Source organism: Ovis canadensis, chromosome 2 (genome assembly GCF_042477335.2).
Source record: "Ovis canadensis isolate MfBH-ARS-UI-01 breed Bighorn chromosome 2, ARS-UI_OviCan_v2, whole genome shotgun sequence".
In the NCBI taxonomy this organism is placed as follows: domain Eukaryota; kingdom Metazoa; phylum Chordata; class Mammalia; order Artiodactyla; family Bovidae; genus Ovis; species Ovis canadensis.
In genome coordinates, this window is record NC_091246.1 from 252,613,046 (window position 1) to 252,632,980 (window position 19,935).

Sequence of the window (19,935 nt, forward strand, 5' to 3'; positions counted from 1 at the left end):
CTGGGCTGCTCTCCCATCCCCTACTCCTGATGATCCTGGGATCTGAAGGGCCCGGGGTTTCCTGGCCCATCTTTCCACGGCGGCTTCTTCACTGTGTCCCCGCCGACTGACTGAGCCTTACCACGTGTGTGGGTTTCAGCCCTCTCTCCCTGAAGGCCTGAGAGACGCCCAAGGGGTTCAGTTTGGGGCATCCACGTTTTAACGGTGCTCCCCAGGCGGCCTGCTTGACTGGGGACCATTTCTGTCGAGCCCAGCTCAGCGGGGCTGTGGCCGCGATCCTGTGACAGGGTCCCCAGTGTCCCCAACGGAGCCAGGTCAGAGCACAGACCGCCAGGCGAACCCCATTCACGTCCCCGGCGATGGCGGAGCCGCCTTGTTGAAATGGCATGCTAGCATTTAAACAATATTAATACTATTTGACTCATTAAATATACAAAGGCCGATTAAAGTGCTTCCATGTGCGCGCTGTTAGTTCTGGCGGGCGGCTCCTCAGATGGCTTTATGTGGTTTCAGACAACATTTTAGCACATTCTTAAAATACCCACAAAAGCCTTTATGTAAAAACTCATAAATGTGAACCACATAAAAATTATTTTTTTTCTCCCCCGTTTCATGTCATTATGATCAAAGTAAGGTAGGTAGGAATGAGTTTCCGAAAACCTGTTGAGGTCCCTTCTTTAATTAATGCTTCGCGCTCAGAGCTGGGCCATAAACCGCGGGGCGCGGGCTGTCTGTGCCCCGCAGGCACCTTCCCCCAGCGGCCAGCGTTCTGGGCGGTGCTGAGCCAGCCCTGCCTGCTCCCTCATCCCTGCGCCTTCTGCCTTCGAGCGTCAGGTCGAGACTTGCAGCCACACACGTCCCCGGAGGTCCCTTTAGGCGGAGTGGAATGCGAGTCCGAGCTTGAGTGCACGAGGAACCATGGCCCCTGGGGTGCAGCTGCCATCACTGCTTTGTCAAAAGTCAGAGGGACTGTAAATTCGGACACCACCCACCATAATACCGTCCCCGCTGTTAAAACCAGTTCTGGCGGTCACGTGGCCCCCGAAGGTACGCGTGACTCCGGCCGAGTGGGGAAAAGCCACGCCCAGCGCAGTCCCCTTGCTGTGCCTCCAGTTACATGCAAGCAAGCGTCTGGACGTAGACCGGAGCAGGGTTTGGAAAAATGAGGTTTATGGGAAACGTTGATTTATGGTGTTGGGGGCTAGATGTTAAATTTCTCTTTCGTAGAACAGTGTTGTAACGATTATTTTTTTTTTTTAATTTGGAGGAAAGAATAGTAACCCCCATGAGACCAGACTCGAGCTTGCCCTGCCCTCGTGTGTCCCCAAGTCGTGAACATAAAGGGCCCTGACCAGGGTGGCCCACAGGGCAGTGGAGACGCCAGAGAGACGCTGCCCCCAGGGGGAGCCGGGAGTAGGAGCAGCCGGTTCCTCCTCCCGTGTCAGACGCCGCTGGAAGAAAACAGGGATCCCAGGGAGGGGACTGAGGGCTTGACCACAGACCGCCTGGTGCTTCTGAACCGCTCGCTGGGTGATGTGGGCGAGGGCTATCAACCTGCCAGGCCCTCAGCCGGCTCCCTCCCAGCATGACCTGCCCTGCCCTGCCCCGAGCCCCAGCACGGAGAACAGCACTGTGGTCTGGGGGGCAGGTGAGGCCAGAGGCTATGTGCCGGAAAAGCCACATTTTAAAAGGTGTCATTTTTTTCCCCTTTGATGTGGGGCTGCTCTCCCAACATGCAGACAAGAAGGGAAACCGTGCGTTGGAAGCCAGCCGCCTGTCCCGCCAGGACGGGTGTCGGCAGGTCTGCTGTGGGCTGCCCACTCCTGCCCAGTGGCGCTGCTCTGCTTCCTGGTGGATGCGGTGGGGGGGAGGGGGTAAAACCCAGGAGAGCGAGCGGGCAGGGCCCTGGAAAGACGTGCCTTCTGCCCGCCTGCATGAGGGCCGGGCAATCCAGGGGGGCCCTGTGTGCACCCAGCCCGCTGCAGGCCGGGCCAGATCCAGGTGGCCCTGTGGGTGGAGGAGGCATCTCGGGCTCTGAGCCAGAAGCCTTACCCTCTCTGGGTTCAGAGAGAGACCTAGAACAAGGGAGAGAGCCATCCTGAGAGGGGTCCCCGAGTGCCCGGCGCCGGCCGGTTTCCTGGAGGTCACTGGGCCCCCCAAGCAGCTCTCTCCCTTCTCCCGCGCTTTCCCTGCACTGCCGCCCTGGCCTGGAGCCGGAGTCCGCCCCAGCCTCGGTCTTCTGACTGACATTCAGCCCGGGGGCCGGCACCCCAAATGTCCTCCTGCCATCAGTCCCCTCCTCGCAGTCGGCTCGCCAAGGGACACAAAGCCATGAGTCTAAGCTGACAGTTAGATGCGTGGGTAGCACAGGATGAGTGGCAGGGGCAGCCTGCCTGAGGGGCCCTGGCAGGGTGAGCTCTGGGGAGCTGCAGGCGCCCAGCCCAGGGGGCCGCGCTGGGCCTGAGCGGGGGGACCGGGCCACCCCAGGGCCTGCAGCATGGGAGTGCCTGCCTGGGGGTCCTGGCAGGGCGGGCTCTGGGGAGCCGCGGGCACCCAGCCCAGGGGGCTGCGCTGGGCCCAAGCGGTGGGGCGGGGGCCTGCAGCTCAGCAGCACGGGGCGCCTGCCTCTTCCGTCTGCGGGTCTCCTGGTTTCACCCTGGCGTGGATCACACGCTGGGGCCTCTGTGCAAAAACGTTTAGTCTGAAAGAGTTTCAGATTTATAGCAAAGTTATCCAGGCAAGAGTACAGAGTTCTTGCACACCCATCACATGTATTTACCATTTATATTGCCGTCACGTAGCACCGTCATCGAGGCATGATTCACAGAGATGCTTGCTTTCCTTACTTGTTGCTGAGGCCGTCTTCGGCCTCCTCCTGTTAAGCGTCTGTTTTGGCCGTGCTGGGTCTTGTTGCTGCCCCGGGCTCTCTCTAGCTGCAGCCCCGGGCTCTCTCTAGCTGCAGCCCCGGGCTCTCTCTAGCTGCAGCTCGAGGATGCCCCGGGCTCTCTCTAGCTGCAGCGCGGATGCCCCGGGCTTTCTCTAGCTGCAGCGCGTGGAGGCTTCTCGCTGGTGTGCTGCTTCTCATTGCAGTGGCTGCTCCGGCCCCAGGGCCCGTGGGCTTGGTAGTTGGGGTGCTTGGGCTTAGTTCCCCTGCGGCTCGTGGGAGGAGCCAGGTCATCTTCCTGGACCAGGCATTGAACCCGTGTCTCCTGTGTTGGCAGGTGGGTTCTCACCCACAGGACCACCGGGGAAGTCCTCGCATATTGTTCTTATCTCTGAACAGTCCTGTAGAGTAGACAGTGTCCTTGTGTCGTAAGGAGACCGGGGCCGTGGCTGTGGGTGAGTCGTCGTTGGGCGGGTGGGCACACGGCGCAGCTGCTGACTGGCGGGCCGGGATGGGGACCCCCGTCCGCCTGACGCCCCGCCCATGTGTTTCGGCGCCTGCCCTGCTGTTGCGTCTGAGGCCGTGCGTGGCCCAGGCCCTGCTGGAGGGACCTGGAACGTGCCTGCCACACCATCCACACGGGGTTAATTGGGGTCAGAGAGGCCACAGACTTCCCAGGAGAGGATGCGTGAGCCGCCAGAGCTGAGCTCTTCCCGGGTCTTAGTTGGGAGGCGCTGCACGCAGCCTCTGCTTCCCGCGTCCCTCAGACCTGCATGCACAGCCGCTGCCTTGTGCCCTTGGACTTGGGATCCTCTCCTGATTTTCTTGGCTCTTTTGGCCTTTTCTTAGCCTCTTGCATTTGAGCTGAATTAGGAGCTCTGATCGGAGAAGGCAGTGGCGCCCCACTCCAGTACTCTTGCCTGGAAAATCCCATGGATGGAGGAGCCTGGTGGGCTGCAGTCCATGGGGTCGCTAAGAGTCGGACACGACTGAGCGACTTCACTTTCACTTTTCACTTTCATGCATTGGAGAAGGCAGTGGCAACCCACTCCAGTGTTCTTGCCTGGAGGATCCCAGGGACGAGGGAGCCTGGTAGGCTGCCGTCTCTGGGGTCGCACGACTGAAGCGACTCAGCAGCAGCAGCAGCAGCAGGAGCTCTGATTCAGTATTGCCGCAGACCTGCAGAGGAGGCTGAGTTCCAGCCTCATTGTCGCAGCCGGTGCTCTGAAAGACCCATAGACCCCAGGGGTGTGCAGGCCCTGGAGCATCCCGGAGGGGAGGAGAGCCCTATCTGCTCTCAGCGGGAGGAGTCTGGGCTGATGTTGCTGTGGGTATTTTTTTTCCCCCCCTCTTCTTTTTTACCTGTAAAGTAACCATCCCCAAAGATAGGAATATCAGACTGTGACGATGACTCGGTAGTAGTGAGCCCCGTTGAGTGTCTGTTAGATGTCACGCACGTTAGTGGACCCTTCCTCTGAGAGTGATGTGAAGCCTGGTGGCGTTGAGCCAGCTGGGCAGAGGCCGCAGAGCTAGTGTCGGGGGCAGCTCCAGCTCAGTCAGCTCAGGACTCCTCGCTCTGTGCTCCTTCTGTGACCCACTCCCCGGCCCCAGAGGGCGCAGCACCCTCTCCCCTGCCCAGCAGACGTGCAGGACCCAGCCGTGAACCACCCGTGGCGCCCCCATAGGGAGGGCCTGTAAACCCAGACGGACGTCCAGACGACTCTGGGCCAACGCGCCCCCTCCGGGACCTGGGGCGGTAATCTGCAGTTTGATGGGCTTAACATTTAACAAGATGTGGGCCTGTTTCCTGCAGGTATTTTGAAGGTGGTGTCTCATCTGTCTACCTCTGGGACCTGGATCATGGTTTTGCTGGAGTGATCCTCATAAAGAAGGCTGGGGACGGCTCAAAGAAGATCAAGGGCTGCTGGGACTCCATCCACGTGGTGGAAGTGCAGGTGAGGCTCCCCCGCGGCTGCCCTGGGGGTGTTGAGTGAAGAGGGGGTGCTGTGATGTGTGAACCTGCTGCTTCCTGCAAGTGCCTACGGCCACGTGGACAGAGGCAAGGCGGGAGTGCAGTCGTCGCGGATGAAAAAGATCCCCGTGGGACTGGGGTACACGATTGCAGATTCAGCCCTAAGTTTAAAAGCCGTTTGGGGTCTTTAGAAGGTCACATCACGGTGAGGCTTTAGGAAGGGAAGGCTCTAATGACCTGAATTCAGGGGCCCCTTGGGGCTCAGCTCAGGGCCACACGCGAGGTTCTGATCTCTGCCTCGTCCTGCAGGAGAAGTCCAGTGGTCGCACTGCCCACTACAAGCTGACCTCCACGGTGATGCTGTGGCTGCAAACCAACAAATCCGGCTCTGGCACCATGAACCTCGGAGGCAGCCTTACCAGACAGGTAGAGTGAGTGGGCAGTGCCCGGGCCAGCCCCAGCGCTGGCCGTGTGTGGAGATGCGTGGGCAGCCGCCCCCACAGGGTCCAGGGGCGGCCTCTGTGACTAATGGGGTCCCCCCGCAGGCCTGTGGGTGATTGCTGAGACTCAGTCACGGGAGATTTTTTTCCCCTTGGGTCAAGGTATTTGTGGTAAGATGATCCTGTGATATTTGGGACATGCTGATGGTTACATTTTCGAATGGATTCATTTCTTAATTGTGACTTCTGCCCGCAGGTGGCAGAAGTAAAAACCAGCTTAAGCAAAAACGGGAACAAGTCAGCTCACGTACTTGTGCAGTCCCGTCGTCGTCCAGCCCAGCGGGGTCTAAGACGCACGTGATGTGGGCGGGACCCCGAATCTCTGCATGGGGGCGCCTGGCAGCCTCTGGCCGTCCTGGGGGAGGGCGTCTCCCTGCTGGCTCGGGCTGCCTGTCCAGAACAGAATCACTTCCAGGGGCCGGGGTCACGTGACTACCCGCGGGTGGAGTTAGACGAACAGGGGGCGTCAGTTTCCTGAAGTGAAACCAGGCAGCTTTTCATAGTTTTGCGGGGGGTCGGTGTGGGCACCGTGAGCAGTGCTGGCGGCCAGGCGGTCTGAGCACCAGGCCTCTAGGGGGTGGCCGTCAGAGTCCCCAGAAGGAGAGAAGCTGCTGAGCTGGAAGCTGCAGGGCTTCAGAAGGAGGAGGAGAGCCTGCTTCAGTCTCCGAACCAGTTACCAGCCTCCCCCCGCAGCTGCCTCGTGGTCACATCTCCTCTCTGCTCCGCTCCGGCCCCCCCACCCGCAGCAGTGCCCCAGGGACACGGGGTCACAAGGGAATGACAGTCAGCAGCATCGTCCACTCCAAGCCCAAGCAGGGCACTCTCCAGACCCCAGAGTGTCTGTTCATCTCATTCTGAAAAAAAAACGAGCGTGTCTGGCTAAAGCAGTCCACAGCCTGTGTGAGGCACAGCGTCTGCACGTTAGAGGAGTTCAGAGGGCATCTCCCAACCCGACGGGACACCCTGTGCCGCCCTCCTTGGTGGCACCCCGGGGCACGCGGCCCTGGGGGTAGCCCACTTCCTTCATGTCAGCCTCTGCAGGAAGTGGCATCAGGAGAGAACCTGCTCTCCAGGGTGGGTCCCCTCCTGCTTGGCGGGCGCCCCGCAGGCGTGCGGTTGGCTGGGCTGGCGCCCCTGCTCCCGCCTCTTTCCCGTGAACTATTGACGGTCCAGGGATTTCCCGTTCTGTTTCTGTGTGGTTGATCTTGCTTAAAACAAGGTTTTCCCTGTGGACCCGCGTTCTGGACTCTGTCCCTTCTGCCCATGACAGATAGGTTGTGTCTCGGTTCCCATCATCCCTGGGTTCGTTGTTCCTTCCGGCTTTGTTCCCACACATTAACTCAGATGAATGAGTCTGTCTTCGTAGTCAGTCGCAGCCAAGCTCAGAGCTCTCCGGGATGGCTGTCAGAGACTTCCGTAGAGGAAGTTGTGGGGCGCTGGTCTTTAGGGTGAGCTGGTTCGGTTCTCATTCACCACCTAAGCAGACTTCACATTTCCAAACAGATGCTGTTTGAGCTACCTGTGGCTGAATGCCGCCTGCCGTTTCCCAGCCGGCTCCCGGCCGTGCTGGGACCAGGTGGCTGCAGGCTTGGCCTCACCCTCCTCATCCTCAGGACTCAGCGCGTCCCTGCACCTCAGGCTCCTTGGATGTTGCGAGAAGCCTTGCTCTGCTCTGTTCCCTGTCGCTGTGGCCCTGCAAGCCTGGCGGGGCAGGCAGGCTCGCCGAGAGGCTCGTCCTCTGCAGCTCAGTGGCACCTTTCTGCCTGCAGTCCAGTGTAGGAGGGCCCTGCATCAGCGCCGTGGACCGCAGAGCTGGTCACAGGTCCAGAGAGCGAGGGCCCCGCCCCGACCTACCAAATTGAGACCCCCATTTCATAAAAGTCTCCAAGTAATTTACGTGCCTGTTAACATTTGACAGACGCTACTTTTCTGGGTTCCACACCCAGTGCCATCTTGGCAGGGGTGGGGGTGACGCCCCATGACACCAACAACCATTGTGCGACCCCAGGAGAGTGTCCTGCACATCACTCTACCTGGAGACAGTGCCAGGCTGCGCATCCTGGGCTCAGTCCCAAACGGCAGCCTGCCCGCCCCCCCGAGACACACCTGCGCTTCTGAGCTACTGGCTACACATCAGAGGTTCCCACGACCCTTCCTTGGGGTCCATTAATTTATTAGAGCTGCTCACCGAACCCAGAAAAACCCGTTTACTGATTAGCCTGCAGGTTTATTGCAGCAGACGCTTAAACATTTCAGATCAACAGCCAGATGAAGAGGTCCACAGGGTGAGGTCTGAAGCAAGGCCTGCTGTCCTGATGGAGTTTTGGGGCCCTGCATGGTGGCACCTGGAAGTCAGTTGGTTTCTCAGCCTGGAAGCTCTCTGATTCCCATCTTTTGTGGGGTTTCACGGAGACTTCCTTGGGCTTCCCTGGTGACTCAGACGGTAAAGAATCTGCCTGCAATGCGGGAGACCAGGGTTTGATCCCTGGGTCGGGAAGATCCTAGATAAGGAAATGACAATCCACGCCAGTATTCTTGCCAGGAGACTTCCACGGACAGAGGAGCCTGAGGGCTACAGTCCATGGCGTCACAAAGAGTCTGATACGACTGAGCAGCTCACACACACACAGAGACTCCCTGACAAAGGCGTGATTAACTCATGGGTGATTGATTTGACCTCCAGCCCTTCTCCCCCGACTGCCTGGAAACCAGGAGAGGGACTAAAGTCCCACCCCTCCGTTTGTGATTGGTGCCCCTGGTGACCAGGCCCCATCCTGAAATGGTTTCCAAAACACCGTGTTCACAGAAACCCAGTCGTGGTGGAAAGAGCTTGTTGTGAGTGACAGGGCACTTGTTTCCCCTCTATGTCCGCGAAGCGATTGATGTCAGGAACTGCAGACGCGCCCGAATATCGTAAAAGATGCTGCCATTGCTACTCTCACTCAGGAAACTCCAGGGGTTTCGGGACCTGTGAGCCAGGAGCCATGGATGAAGGCCAGAGGCACATGAGGAATGGGTTTGGGTAGTCCGAATGACCAAGTGCGTGTTCCTTACGAGTCACAGTATCACAGCTGCTGTGAGCCTTTCTCTCGCCTGTCTTTGGCTCAGGTTATCATGAGCAGCTCGTCTCCAAGACGTCCCTTCCAAGCGTGTGTCAGGTGAACCGGGAGCTTGGACCACGAGGTGCCCCCTCCCCTAGAGCAGCCTTCAGTTCCTACTTCATGTGCTGCCTTAAGCTTCTAAGCAAGTTCAAGACCCTTGCTCAAGAGTCCGCGTTTAGGACTCGTAACAGGCCATCCCTTGGGGAGGCCTTTGCCCCGGGCCGGTGGTGCCTCTGTGTAACAGGAGAGGACACGCAGGCCTCGGGGAAGCCGGGCTGGCAGCCCTGCAGCGGCCCTGAGAACATCTGTTCACGTCTTCAGCCTGGAACTCCGTGAGGATCCCTTTTAATATCAAGATTTTTCTTTTTTTCAGTAAAATAATTACACTTTTAATAGCCATTGAATGTGTTTTAACGTGTGGAAATCGTCAGCTGGGAACCTGGTTGGTTCTGGGGGCTCCATCGCTGCGCACGAGCTTTTTCTAGCTGCAGCGGGCTGGATCGCCTGCTCCTGGGCGCACAGGCATCCCATGCGCTGGCCCCTCTCGCTGTAGAGCCCGCGTTCTGGGCACCCCGGCTCCAGTCGTTTCAGCCCGTGGGCTTAGTAGCTCAGAGGCGTGTGGAACCGTCCCGGGCCAGGGATAGAGCCTGTGCACCCTGCACCGGCAGGTGGATCCTTGTGCTCTGTGCCACCAGGAACATCCCTTAGTAACTTTTGTTTTTTTAACTTATTGAGTATATTTTAAATTAGAGGATAATTACCTAACAACATTGCAGTGGTTTCTTCCGTGCATTTCTATGTTAGTTGCTCAGTCGTGTCCGACGGTTTACAACCCCTTGAACTGTAGCCCACCAGGCTCTTCTGTCCATGGGACCCTCCAGGCAAGAATTCTGGAGCGGGCTGCCAGTTCCTTCTCCAGGTTTCTCCCATGCCTCACCGTGAATCAGCCATAGGTATACATATGTCCCGTCACTCTTGACCTCCAGTTCAGTTCAGTCGCTCAGTCGTGTCCGACTCTGCGACCCCGTAAAGTGCAGCACGCCAGGCTTCCCTGTCCATCACCAACTCCCGGCGCTCACTCAGACTCGCATCCATCGAAGTGGCGACGCCATCCAGCCGTCTCACCCTGGGCCGTCCCTTCTCCCCCTGCCCCCGGTCCCCCCAGCGTCAGCGTCTTTTCCGCGAGTCAGCTCTTCGCCTTGGCAACTTACCTGCATTTGCGTTGCAGTCGCAGGAGCGTCTCCATGCTCTTGAACAGAAGCAGTGCAAGGCCTGTGCCTGCACTGGGGGTCGGAGCCTCAGGCACCCACAGAGAACCTGCCTGGAGCCACAGGGGGTCTCAGGGGTCCCCTTCTCTGGCCTCAGGGCAGGGCTGTCTCCAAACCCTCCCAGAACCAAGGCAAGTGCTTGCTGGGCAGAGCCCATCCTTCCCCAAGGAAACAGACCCTTGTTTTCCAGGAGGCACTGATGAGGCGGGGCAATGGAACCCCCAGGCAGCTGGCTCCCCCCACCCTGCCACCCGAGGAGTGCTGGAAAATCCTAAATCCGTATCCGGAGACGGCTTCCTGCATCACTTACCGCTCTGAACTGTTTATAATTCCACCCAGTTTACAGTGACCTGGACAAATATTTAATCCCCAGCCTTCCTAATAGTTTAAATCAGAGCTGTCAGCCCACGGCCAGGGCCTGGTTCCGGCTTGCCGTGCACGGCGCCTGCTGCCAAGCCAAACGCCGGCCCGATGAGAGGCTGTCCTCAGCGCGCCGGGCCGGGCTGCGGGCCTGTGTGGATTGCCTTGTGCTCTCGGCTCTAATGAGGAAACTCAGGCTTCTGTCATCATCCTCGCGGCCTGTCACATAACTCATCCGAGGCACGTTAAAGCCGGGGCTGGTTTCCAATGTAAGTAACTGCAGGAGGCGGGCCCGGGAGGCCACAAGGGTGACAGATGAAATCTAAGTTAATGATGCGTAGTTTCTGCGCAAACGGGGAAATGAGAGTTGTGGGTTTAGCTGTTTGTCCCAGGTGAACCTTGGGGGAAACGCCTCTGGTTCTCTTGGACGGGAAGCCAGGGGGTTCCAGGAAAGCCGAGCGGATCAGCAATAGGGTGGACGCTGGGGTGGCGTGGGCTGTCTCCACGGGTCAGGTTGTGGACAGCATAGCATCACTTAGCAGGTGAGGAGACTGGGGTTCCGGCTCTTCAGTAGTTTGCCCCGTGGTGACTTAATGAAGTGGCGGGCAGAGCTGGGACGTGAGCCCAGATTTGCCCCCTAGGAAAACGGGAAAAGGCTGCGTGCTGCCACGCGCATCTTTTGGTCTTAGCCTGTCCCCGCGCCTGGTGCTCATGAGATGCTCAGTGAGCACTTGCACACTCGGGCGTTGAGCAGTTGGCTCAGTGTAGACAGGACGCTGCCCCGTGGGCGCCCGGGGACTCGGGGGGCAGCGGCCGTGGGTGAGTGGGCCGCACCTGCAGAGGCCCCTGGAGGGGCCAGGCCTCCCTGGGCCGTGCTCCGCCGTGCTGCCCTTTGGGTGTCTCTTGTAGGAACCAGGCTGGCCACAGGGGACACCGTCACCGCCGGAAGCAGTGAGGAGGCCTTTAAGGTTTTTAAGCAGTCGACCGGTCAGATGTGTATCTTCAAAAGGTGGCTCTGTGCACGGAGTGGAGGCCGGGTTGGCAGGAGGGGGCCGTTAGACCCGCCCAGGAGAGGGGTGGCCAGGGGCCAGGGCATCTGGCCTGTGGCCAGCGGGTCAGTGAAGGGGCGTCACGGCCGGAAATACAAGGAGGATCTTGGGGTGACCCCCACAAGGTGTGTGCCCTGGGGTCAGAGGGCTCTTCCCTGGCATGAGTACCTCTGTGAGGCTGCAGCTGCTGACGCTGGGTGTGCGGAGGGAGGGCCCCGTCTTCCCGGGGCCTCGGTGCTGAGCCCCCGCCGCCCTGGCCCCAGGGGTCAGGAGCCGCCAGCCGGTTCGAGGGCCGCCAGCACATCCTGGCCACGCCACAGCCACCCCTTCCTGGGCTGACCCCAGGCTCCCCAGCGTTCCCGCTTCCCTCGCCTGTCTTGAGTGGCAGGCCGGGCCAGGTCTTAGCAGTGGATGCACGGTCTGCAGCTCTGTGGCACATGGAGTCTGGGTCCCTGACTGGGGATCGAGCCCGGGCCCCTTTGCTGGGAGATGAGGGTCTAAGTCTCCTGGTGCCTGGCCCTGGCTCGGGCTTGGCGGCATTTGCCGCCCCACCCCCCCGGTCCCCGAGGGCCCCTTTCCTTGGCTCCTCGGGCTTTGCCTCCGTGCCCTCCTTGCTCGGTGTGGACAGTAGGAGCTGCTTGCGCTGACTGTCTTTCCCTCTCGGTGAGCGTGCCCGCCTGGCTGACCCACCAGCAGCGGGGATGCTCAGACAGCACCTGCCCCTGCCAACTCAGCCCCGCCTTTGTTTCCTCCTCACCGAAGGGCGTCCCTTAGGGCCACACATCCCTGGAAGACAGAGCGGACACGATGTTTTGGCAAGTCCCTGCAGCCGTGGGGCCGTGGGAAGCAAGTGGGGGTGGTCTTCACAGGGGCTCTCACAGACCGACCTTGTCGGGGCGAGGGCAGACGCTGGCCCCCGGGCCCCCGCGGGAAGGCCGCCGGCTGCGCACCAGCACGCCCGAGGATGCCGCACCGCGAGGTCACTGCTGTGTGTCAGCGGGACGTGGGAAAAGGCGGGACCACGGGTCTCTGGAAGGAAACCCATGGGCCAGGCCCTGCAGATGTGTGTTTGATTTTTTTTTTTCCTCAGATTCTAAATATTTAACAACAAAGGTGGAATGTCTCGTGGGGCGGGGAGGTGAGGCCAGTCCCTTGCTCCCCACGCGGCGTCTGCACGCAGTGAAGCTCCAGTCGGTGCCCCTGCCTATGGGTCGAGGCCGGGAAACCCGCTTCGACCCTTGCTGGGCGCTCGGGCCGGGCAGAGGCCCGTGGCCTCCCTTGCAGATGTGGGGAGGCCGGGTCCGCACCAGGCCGGGGGTGGTTCAGGGAGGGCCTTCTCCTGGGGGAGGCCCAGCTGCAGCTGGTCCCTGTTCTCTGAGGCTCCCAGGTTCGGGGTAGAGAGGCTTCACGGTGTGGGTTCTGGGGGCGCCCCCGTGCAGGTCGGGTGTCCTGGGGTGGAACGGCCCCGGCCTGGTCCAGGGGGCGAGCCAGCATGAGGCTGCCGCCCTGTGCCGTGCCCCACCAGGAAGGTCGGGCAGGAGTGGAGTGGAGAGCTGAGGGAGGGCAGGGACAGGGAGGCAGGCAGGGCAGGGACGGAGCCGCTTGGAATGTCTGAGCCCTGCATTGCGGTCTGGCCTTGATTTTTCCTGTAAGGAGCATGGATGAGGTTGAGCAAATGGAGAAGTCTCCTGGAAGAAAACAGGTTTTGGAATCATCCAGGCTGTCGTCCCAATCCCAGCCCATTCTCCTTCCAGCTGTGTGACCTGGACAAACCACTTCCCTTCTCTGAAGTTCAGCATTTTTACCAGTGAGCCCATAACGCCCCTTTGGAAACTGTTAGAGCAGAAATAAAAGCCGCCTTGAGGCCCAGGTTCTGCCTGGTAAATAAAATAGTAGCTGTTGCTGCTGGTACCATGTGCCATGCAGGCTAGGCTCTATTAAATTTTTCCTGAACTGGGTGGACGGAAGCTCTGCTGCGAGGCTGTCCAACCACTATCTTCCGCTTGCCAGCGTGCCAGGCCCTGGTCTCCAGCCCCAGGCTGACCTGGAGCCGGCCTGAGGCGAATCCTGGGAACTGTGTAGCCGTGGAGCCCGGCGCCACTCGGGGGCCGGGGCGGGTGTTGGCTCACCCCGAGCACGGCAGCAGCAAGGAGATGGAGGCCTTTCCAGGCTGAGGCCTGGCCCCGGGGCTGCAGAACGGGAGCCGCCTGCCAGGCTGGCTTCCCACAGGGCCCCGGAGAAGCGCTGCTCGGCACTCTGCTCACGTTTTCCCTTTTGAGGAAAACAGCCTGCTTTCTAAACAGGCCCGTGTCCTCCGCGTCTCCCGGCCGCAGAGGGGAGCCGGGGGTACCGGGCGGGGGTGGGCAAGCTGGGCTCTGACTTCAGACTCGGCTGGAACCACCTTGTGGAACATCTGTGCGACCACAGCCTATAAAAATGTTTTCCTCTGGCAGCCGCTTTTATGAGATGTAATAATATCCGCGTTGCAAAAATAGCTTTGTTTTTGGTGGGTCAGCACTGCCAGTGAGCTGACCCTGACCAGGTGTGGAGGGAGTCAGCAGGGGGGCTGTGGAAACGTGTGTGTGTGCCAGGCCCCTGTCCCCCTCCCAGCCCACCCTCTTCCTTCCCTTCCCCGGGCCCCTGCTGGGCCTTTGCCTTGGGGTCAGATTTCTGGCCTCGAGCTCCGCAGCCCCTTGGGTCCTCCCGGAGAGTTTGTCTGCTCCCAGAGAAGGCTCATGCCCCTGCCCAGGCCTCTCGACTTCTGAGAGCCTGGCAGTGCCAGCCTCTCCCTTTGTGGGAAGACAGCTCCGATTCTGAAGCAGAGATGATGCCCAAGCTGCCCAACACCCGATGGGGCTTCACTGACCCCACGGCCCTGAGCCCTTTGCCTCCGGTCCTGGCCTCAGCTCTGGGTGATAGGTGCTCATTTAAGGTGGGAATTCTCATTGAGCTCACCGCCTCCATGCTTCCCTGGGCGTGCCAGGGATCCACCAGCCGTGCGGAGCTGGGGAAACTGATTTGTGGGAGGACGTAATTCACTTGGGCCGGAGCCCCAGGCCTCTCCTTGCCCAGAAGAGCAGCTCTGAGCGGCCATCAGGCCAGGCACAGGAGCCTTCTCCCTGGGGGAGGAGAGAATCCTGGGTGCCCGCGTGTTGGTGTCGAGATTGCCTTTCCGGATTGGGTGGGCAGCCTCCGTCCTCCCCCCGGCAGGCGGGGTTCTGGCCCCTGCTGCGCACGTGTGCCCGCGCTCCAGCCGCGGGGGCCGAGCGCATCTCACGGATGCTGTGACTCTGCCCGGCGGGGGCGCGTCTCATGCTTGAAGTGGTGACATTCACAAGCATGCACACCCCCTGCTTTGTGGGGACCCCTGGAACCTCTGAAGATCGAGTCTCCCCGGGACCCTTGGCTAGAGTGCCTGGGGGGCCCAGGGCCCAGGGGCGGGCAGAGCAGCCGGTCCTGCCGGCATCTCGCCCCCTCTCTGGCTTGGCCGGCCCTCCGCAGAGCAGTCTGCTCAGAGCCAGGTATCTTCCCTCTCAGAGACTTGGCTCCCTGGCTTTGGAGGGCGAGGACTTGGCTTCCAGACCGTCACTCCACTCTGGTTCCCCCCCTCCCCAGCTTGTAGCGTCGTGACACAGGGCCGCCTGTTCCTCCAGGGACCCCTCTGGGGACCCGGAGCTCCTGGCTGTGTGAGCAGGCGCTGTGACAGCTCCGCCGCCCTCGGCAGTGCCGGGCATCGCTGGACCGCCCTGCCAGGCAGCAGGTTTCGGAGCGCGGCCACGACCTCCTGTGTCCTCCTCCTCCTGGCCTGAAACGCCCACGTGCTTTCCCGTTTCTTGGGCTCGGGGCATGCAGACCGTGGACACAGAAGAGCGTGTCCATGGCTCTCTGAAACCCAGACTGCACCCGGCCGTGCCGATGGGGCTGGGCCGAGAGGGGGCCCTGCAGCTCCATCAGGGAAGGGGGTGGGCACGCGGCCCCTGACCTGGGCACCAGGAACAGTTTCATTTTGATCCCGAAAGGTGCACGAACGCCGTCCTAGCAGGCATCTCGTATTCTTGTCAAGGGAAATCACCCAGAACCCACAGGTCTCTGTGCTGGACCTGTTCCCCATGTTGCTCTCAGTGAGAGTAACGTCTGAGCCAAAGTATGTGGTCTGCGTTTGCCCGGGTGCACGCAGGCACACTGCAGCGGAAGGTCCAGCAGGGCTGTCATCTGGACAGGCTCTGTGATGTCTGCCTGCCTGCTTCCTCGGGTGCGTGGTGGTCCTGAGGAGGGGCAGACAGACCGAGGCCCGGAAGCTCTGTGCTCCGCCACCGACCTGTGCCTCTGTCTGGGAGCAACCCGTCCGTCACCTCCACCCTTGACGCCGGTGGCCCACCCCACGAACGCTATGCGCCTTCCCTTTGGTCCTGCACAGACAGACAGACCCAGGGCACAGCAGGGAATCCTGCGGGCGGCCCCGGGGAGCCGGCGGGCTGTGGTCCAGCCAGAGCCGCAGGATCCTGGGTGGGAAGTTGCCACAGGGACGCACTCTCGAGGAGCCTGTGTTCCTCAGCCCAGCATCCCCGTCACCGCCAGAAACTGGAGACTCTCACGGTGGGTCGTGTCCACAGCCAGCCTGCACTGGCTCCTGGAGCATCTGATTTGAAAACGCGCCGGCAGATGGCTTTTTTTTTTGCTGGTCCCACCAAAAGTTGTGGCCTGGATCAGCGTCAGGCCAGTGTTTGCCTTCTGTCATGAAAGTGGGGTCAGCCTCCGCCCTCTGCAGAGTTCTGGTACCTCTGAAGCATCCTCTAGCTTTTCAGGGAGGTCTGTGTCTTGGAGTCAGATTTGTCTGGCCCTGAAGCCTAATCATTTTAAACGATCTGTTTCTCTGCTATCACCACCTGCTTCCAGCTCTGTCTCCCTCTTAACTGGGTGTGTTGTACCCTTCCCAGCCTAGAAGTCATCCTGAAATTCATCGGTAAGAGAAGTCAAACCCAGTGAGGCGACGGAGGCCTTTAGCCTCTGCACAGACTGCTGTCCAGCGCAGGCGTCCACCCTGCCCTGCTCCCCGGCTCTGAAGGTGGTTAGCCGCCCACCTCCACTCTGCTCTCACTGATCTGAGTTCCTCCTGCACTCTCGCCTCCCTGACCCGGCTCCTGTCTCTGTGTCCTGTCTCTCGGGCACCTCCAGGGTCTGTTTCCTCAGCGACAGTGACTACAGTCAGGCGCCGGTCGGGGTGGGCGGCATCGGGCGCCGTGGGCGGCATCGGGCGCCTAGTGGTCCGCTCGGTGCCCGTGAGCGTCACAGCTGCATCTGCCCTGGAGGGATGTGTGATCGTGGAGAGAATAAGCCCCGAACATGTGGAGGAAGTGCGGGCAGTCGTGGTGTCGTGCCGTGACTCGGCGTTCACGTCAGGGGCCTCGTTGCCTTCTCCCCTTTCCTGTCGGCCCTCAGAGGGCTCATCCCTGGGCCAGAACCAACTCGCTGGGCACCTCTCCTCCAGAGCCCCCATCGTCCCTGCAGAAGGGCCATCTACGTTGTTAGATACTAAAGAGACAAGTTCAAAAAAGTCATTGGTTTGGACAATTTGGAAAATAGCGGAGGGCCTCTGAGAGAATTGAGAAGAAGAAGAATACTGGGATGAGTGACAGGAAGTCGGGAGAAAAGAGCTGTGCCCCCTCGACAGGCGTGGCAGAGAGGAAGGCAAGAGCTGGGCCACCAGACGGCTAAGCAGAGGCTCTCCTGCAGCGCTTTCGTAGCTGTAGGCGGTGGATGGTGCGCGTCCTTTCTGGCCACGCACTCCCCAGGAGGGGCCACGCCTTCAGCAGGAGTGGACGGAACACAGGATGGGAAGTGGGCATGGCAGTGACCCGGGCTCTGCCTTCCCCGCGGGTGTGACTTTGGGCGAGTCGCCCCTTCGGCCTGGGCCTGGGGTCCCCTGTCTGACACCCGGGCTGTTGCCCCCCCACCCCTCCCGCTGTAGCTACCAGGCACGGCCGCCGCTGGCAGGCACCTTAGAGGCTCACCGTGACATCACGGCCGGGAGCCCCGCGAGTGCCCTCCTGCCGTGGAGCCGGGGAGGCTGTGTTGTGGAGCTGGAGATGCCCCCAGAGACAGGCCTGGGACCCTCGTGCCGGGCGTCCCACAGCCAGGACAGTAGGTTCTGTGCAGCCCGGCAGCCGCCCCCGCCCAGCGCTCCGACTCAGCCGTGTTCCCGTTCCCTTGCAGATGGAGAAGGATGAGACCGTGAGCGACTGCTCTCCACACATAGCCAACATCGGGCGCCTGGTCGAGGTGAGCGGCCGCCTCCCCCGGGGCCTCCCGGGCAGCTTCCCGCCAGCTTTCAGCAGCACGGCGCCCGTTTCCGGGCCCCGCCTGGTGTCTTCTGTGCCTTCTGTGCCTTCTGAGCCGGGCTCAGGGCCAGAGGCCCCTCCTCTGCTGCCCCCAGAGGACTCAGCGCGGGAAGCCCTCAGCCCTGCCCCGCCTCCACAGCCAGCCCTCGGCACCCCCCCTTCCCCATGCCCTCCGGAAGAAGGGGTTGCTCTGCGGAGTTGTCCCGGAGCCCGCGGGAGGGCCCGGGCGTCTCCCGCACTAACGGCAGGCCAGGCCCTGGCCGGGGGCTCCCGCGCACCCCCGTGTGGCCGCCGCGGGGACTGCAGGGTGCCCGTGGGGCAGGCGCCTCCTGACCGGGCCCCTGACTGGCTGCCTCCCTTCCAGGACATGGAGAATAAAATCAGAAGTACACTGAACGAGATCTACTTCGGGAAGACAAAGGACATCGTCAACGGGCTGCGGTAACGTACCCAGGAGCACAGGCTGTGGGACCCGGGAGATGGGGGTTGTGGGTCCAAGGTCACCGCTCAACAGCTCCACTGCCTGGGGCCAGTCTCCTCTGCAAACCAGGGCCGAAGTGCCCGCCTGACAGGGTCGGTAATGCAGGTTTTCGAGCTAAAGCCCCACGCGCAAGACTTGTTCTCAGGGTAGACGTGCGTGCCGAGCTCCTCCGTTTGTCTCCTGGGGACCTTCCGCCTTCACGGCCGTGGTGCCCTCCTTCCTGCAGCCACCTCTCGGTCCCGTGGTCCCAGTCCTGCCTGAAGATTCTCTGTGTAGCTGCCGGCCCTGGGGCCTGAAGACCCCCAGGTCTGACCCTAAGACGCAGCAGGTTGCACGGTCCCCAGTTGGCTGGGCTTCGGGCAGCGGAGCATCCCCCAGAGAGAGCCCCAGAGAAAGCCTCTGCTTTCTGCAGAGGGCCCCACCCCCAGTCCCCCCACGCCTTGTTCCCTCGGTTCTTCAGCGAAGGCTGAGGGAGGCGCAGGGGCTCCCCGGGTCCTCCCGGTCACGGAGGGCAGTGGAGGCTGCGGGGGAGAGAGCCCCGGCCTTGGAGTCCCAGCCTGGGGTCTGAGGCAGCCCCTGCCACCCCGAGCTCTGTGACCTTAGAGCAGGGACTCCTCTCGGGGGCATCCCACCCGTCCAGGAGCTGGGTGGGGGCCCGAGGCAGGGAGGATGGGGTCTGAGTCTCGTCGCTACCCCGCGAGTCCAGGGGCTCGTGGCCTGGCCTTGGCCCCCGGCCCTGCAGGCCCCCTGTGGACAGACCCCTCTAGGCCGGGCAGTGGCAGGAAGTGGCCTGGGGTGGCCCTGGTTTGAGTCCGCCTAGGGGAGGCAGTTCAGTCTCTCTCAGACAGCTGTAAGGGTGGTGCCCGCTCTGGACTTGCCTTTCTGATTCCCTGTCTGTGGGGAGCCTGGTCTAGCCCCTGGCTTTACTCCCCTGCTCACCCCACGCAGCATTGCTTTCCTCCGGCTGTTGAGCCCGGGGCCTGGGGAGTCCTCTCTGCTCAGAGCTTCCCGGCCTGGGGCCCCTGCGTCATCAGACACACCAGACACGCCCGTCAGCCTGCACCATCCCGGGCAACGGCTGGAGAACCAAGGGGAGCCGCAGAGAGCCTGCCGGGGCTGGGCGGGCCCCCGAGAGCCACAGCCACCTCCCCCCGAGCCCCGCGGCCCTGACGCCCACAGCCCTGAGCGGCTGCGCCCCAGGGACGCCCCCTCTCCTGCCCACGGCCCCCGCTTCCTCCGCGCTGGGGCTCCTCCACGGCCCTCACTCTGCGCGCTCTCTGTAGATCTGTTGACGTTATCCCCGACAACCCCAAGTTCCTGCAGCTGCAGAGGGAGCTTTCCCAAGTGCTGACGCAGCGCCAGATCCACATCCAGCCCGATAACTAAGCCGCTCCAGGTACCCTGCCTGAGAGGCCTGAGCGCCGCCCCACTAAACAGGACTCACCAGCCCGCCGAGACCCTGCCAGCCCCTTAAACACCACTAACCCGTGTCCGCTCGGCCAGGAGCCGCCCCGTAACTGCCGACTTCACCCTGCGTAACAGGGCCCGAATCACGTGTGCAGTGTGTGTGCTTGGCACTCCGGGCAGGGCTGCGTGTGGGGCAGGCCCTGCAGGCCAGGGTCACGGTCACCCACGCCGCTCCCAGGGGCTGCCTGCTTCACCGGAGGCTGGGGCGGCCTCTCTGTCTGCTCTGTGTGCAGCCACCTTTCCACCAAGGACCCCAGAAGCTCAAAAAGATCCCTTTTCGGGGGGCAGTTGCCTGGGTCAGCTGATCTGAGGTGTACTGCCCTGAGTCTAAGAGAGGGACGCAGAGCTGGGTCTCTTAAGAGCCCTCTGCCGGTTGCCCAGTCGTCTCCGACTCTGCGACCCCGTGGATTGTAGCCTGTCAGGCTCCTCTGTCCATGGAATTCTCCAGGCAAGAATACTGGAGTGGGTAAAGATTCCCTCCTCCGGGGGATCTTCCTGACCCAGGGATGGAGCCC

General features: G+C 61.5%; 1 protein-coding gene across 4 annotated transcripts in view; it reads left to right on the plus strand.

Annotated features, from left to right (window-relative positions):
- The window catches only part of CAPZB (capping actin protein of muscle Z-line subunit beta), a 137,999-nt gene that overhangs the window by 115,390 nt on the left and 2,674 nt on the right, over positions 1-19,935 (plus strand). For 2 of the 4 annotated variants that reach the window (XM_069579225.1, XM_069579222.1), the window contains exons 5-9: positions 4,698-4,839; positions 5,166-5,282; positions 17,348-17,413; positions 17,837-17,913; positions 19,237-19,349. In XM_069579225.1, the coding sequence (XP_069435326.1) occupies positions 4,698-4,839; positions 5,166-5,282; positions 17,348-17,413; positions 17,837-17,913; positions 19,237-19,339 (505 nt within the window). In that variant the 3' untranslated portion in view covers positions 19,340-19,349. The remainder of the gene's footprint in view (positions 1-4,697; positions 4,840-5,165; positions 5,283-17,347; positions 17,414-17,836; positions 17,914-19,236; positions 19,350-19,935) is intronic. The other 2 variants (XM_069579224.1, XM_069579223.1) reach the window with 1 other exon arrangement.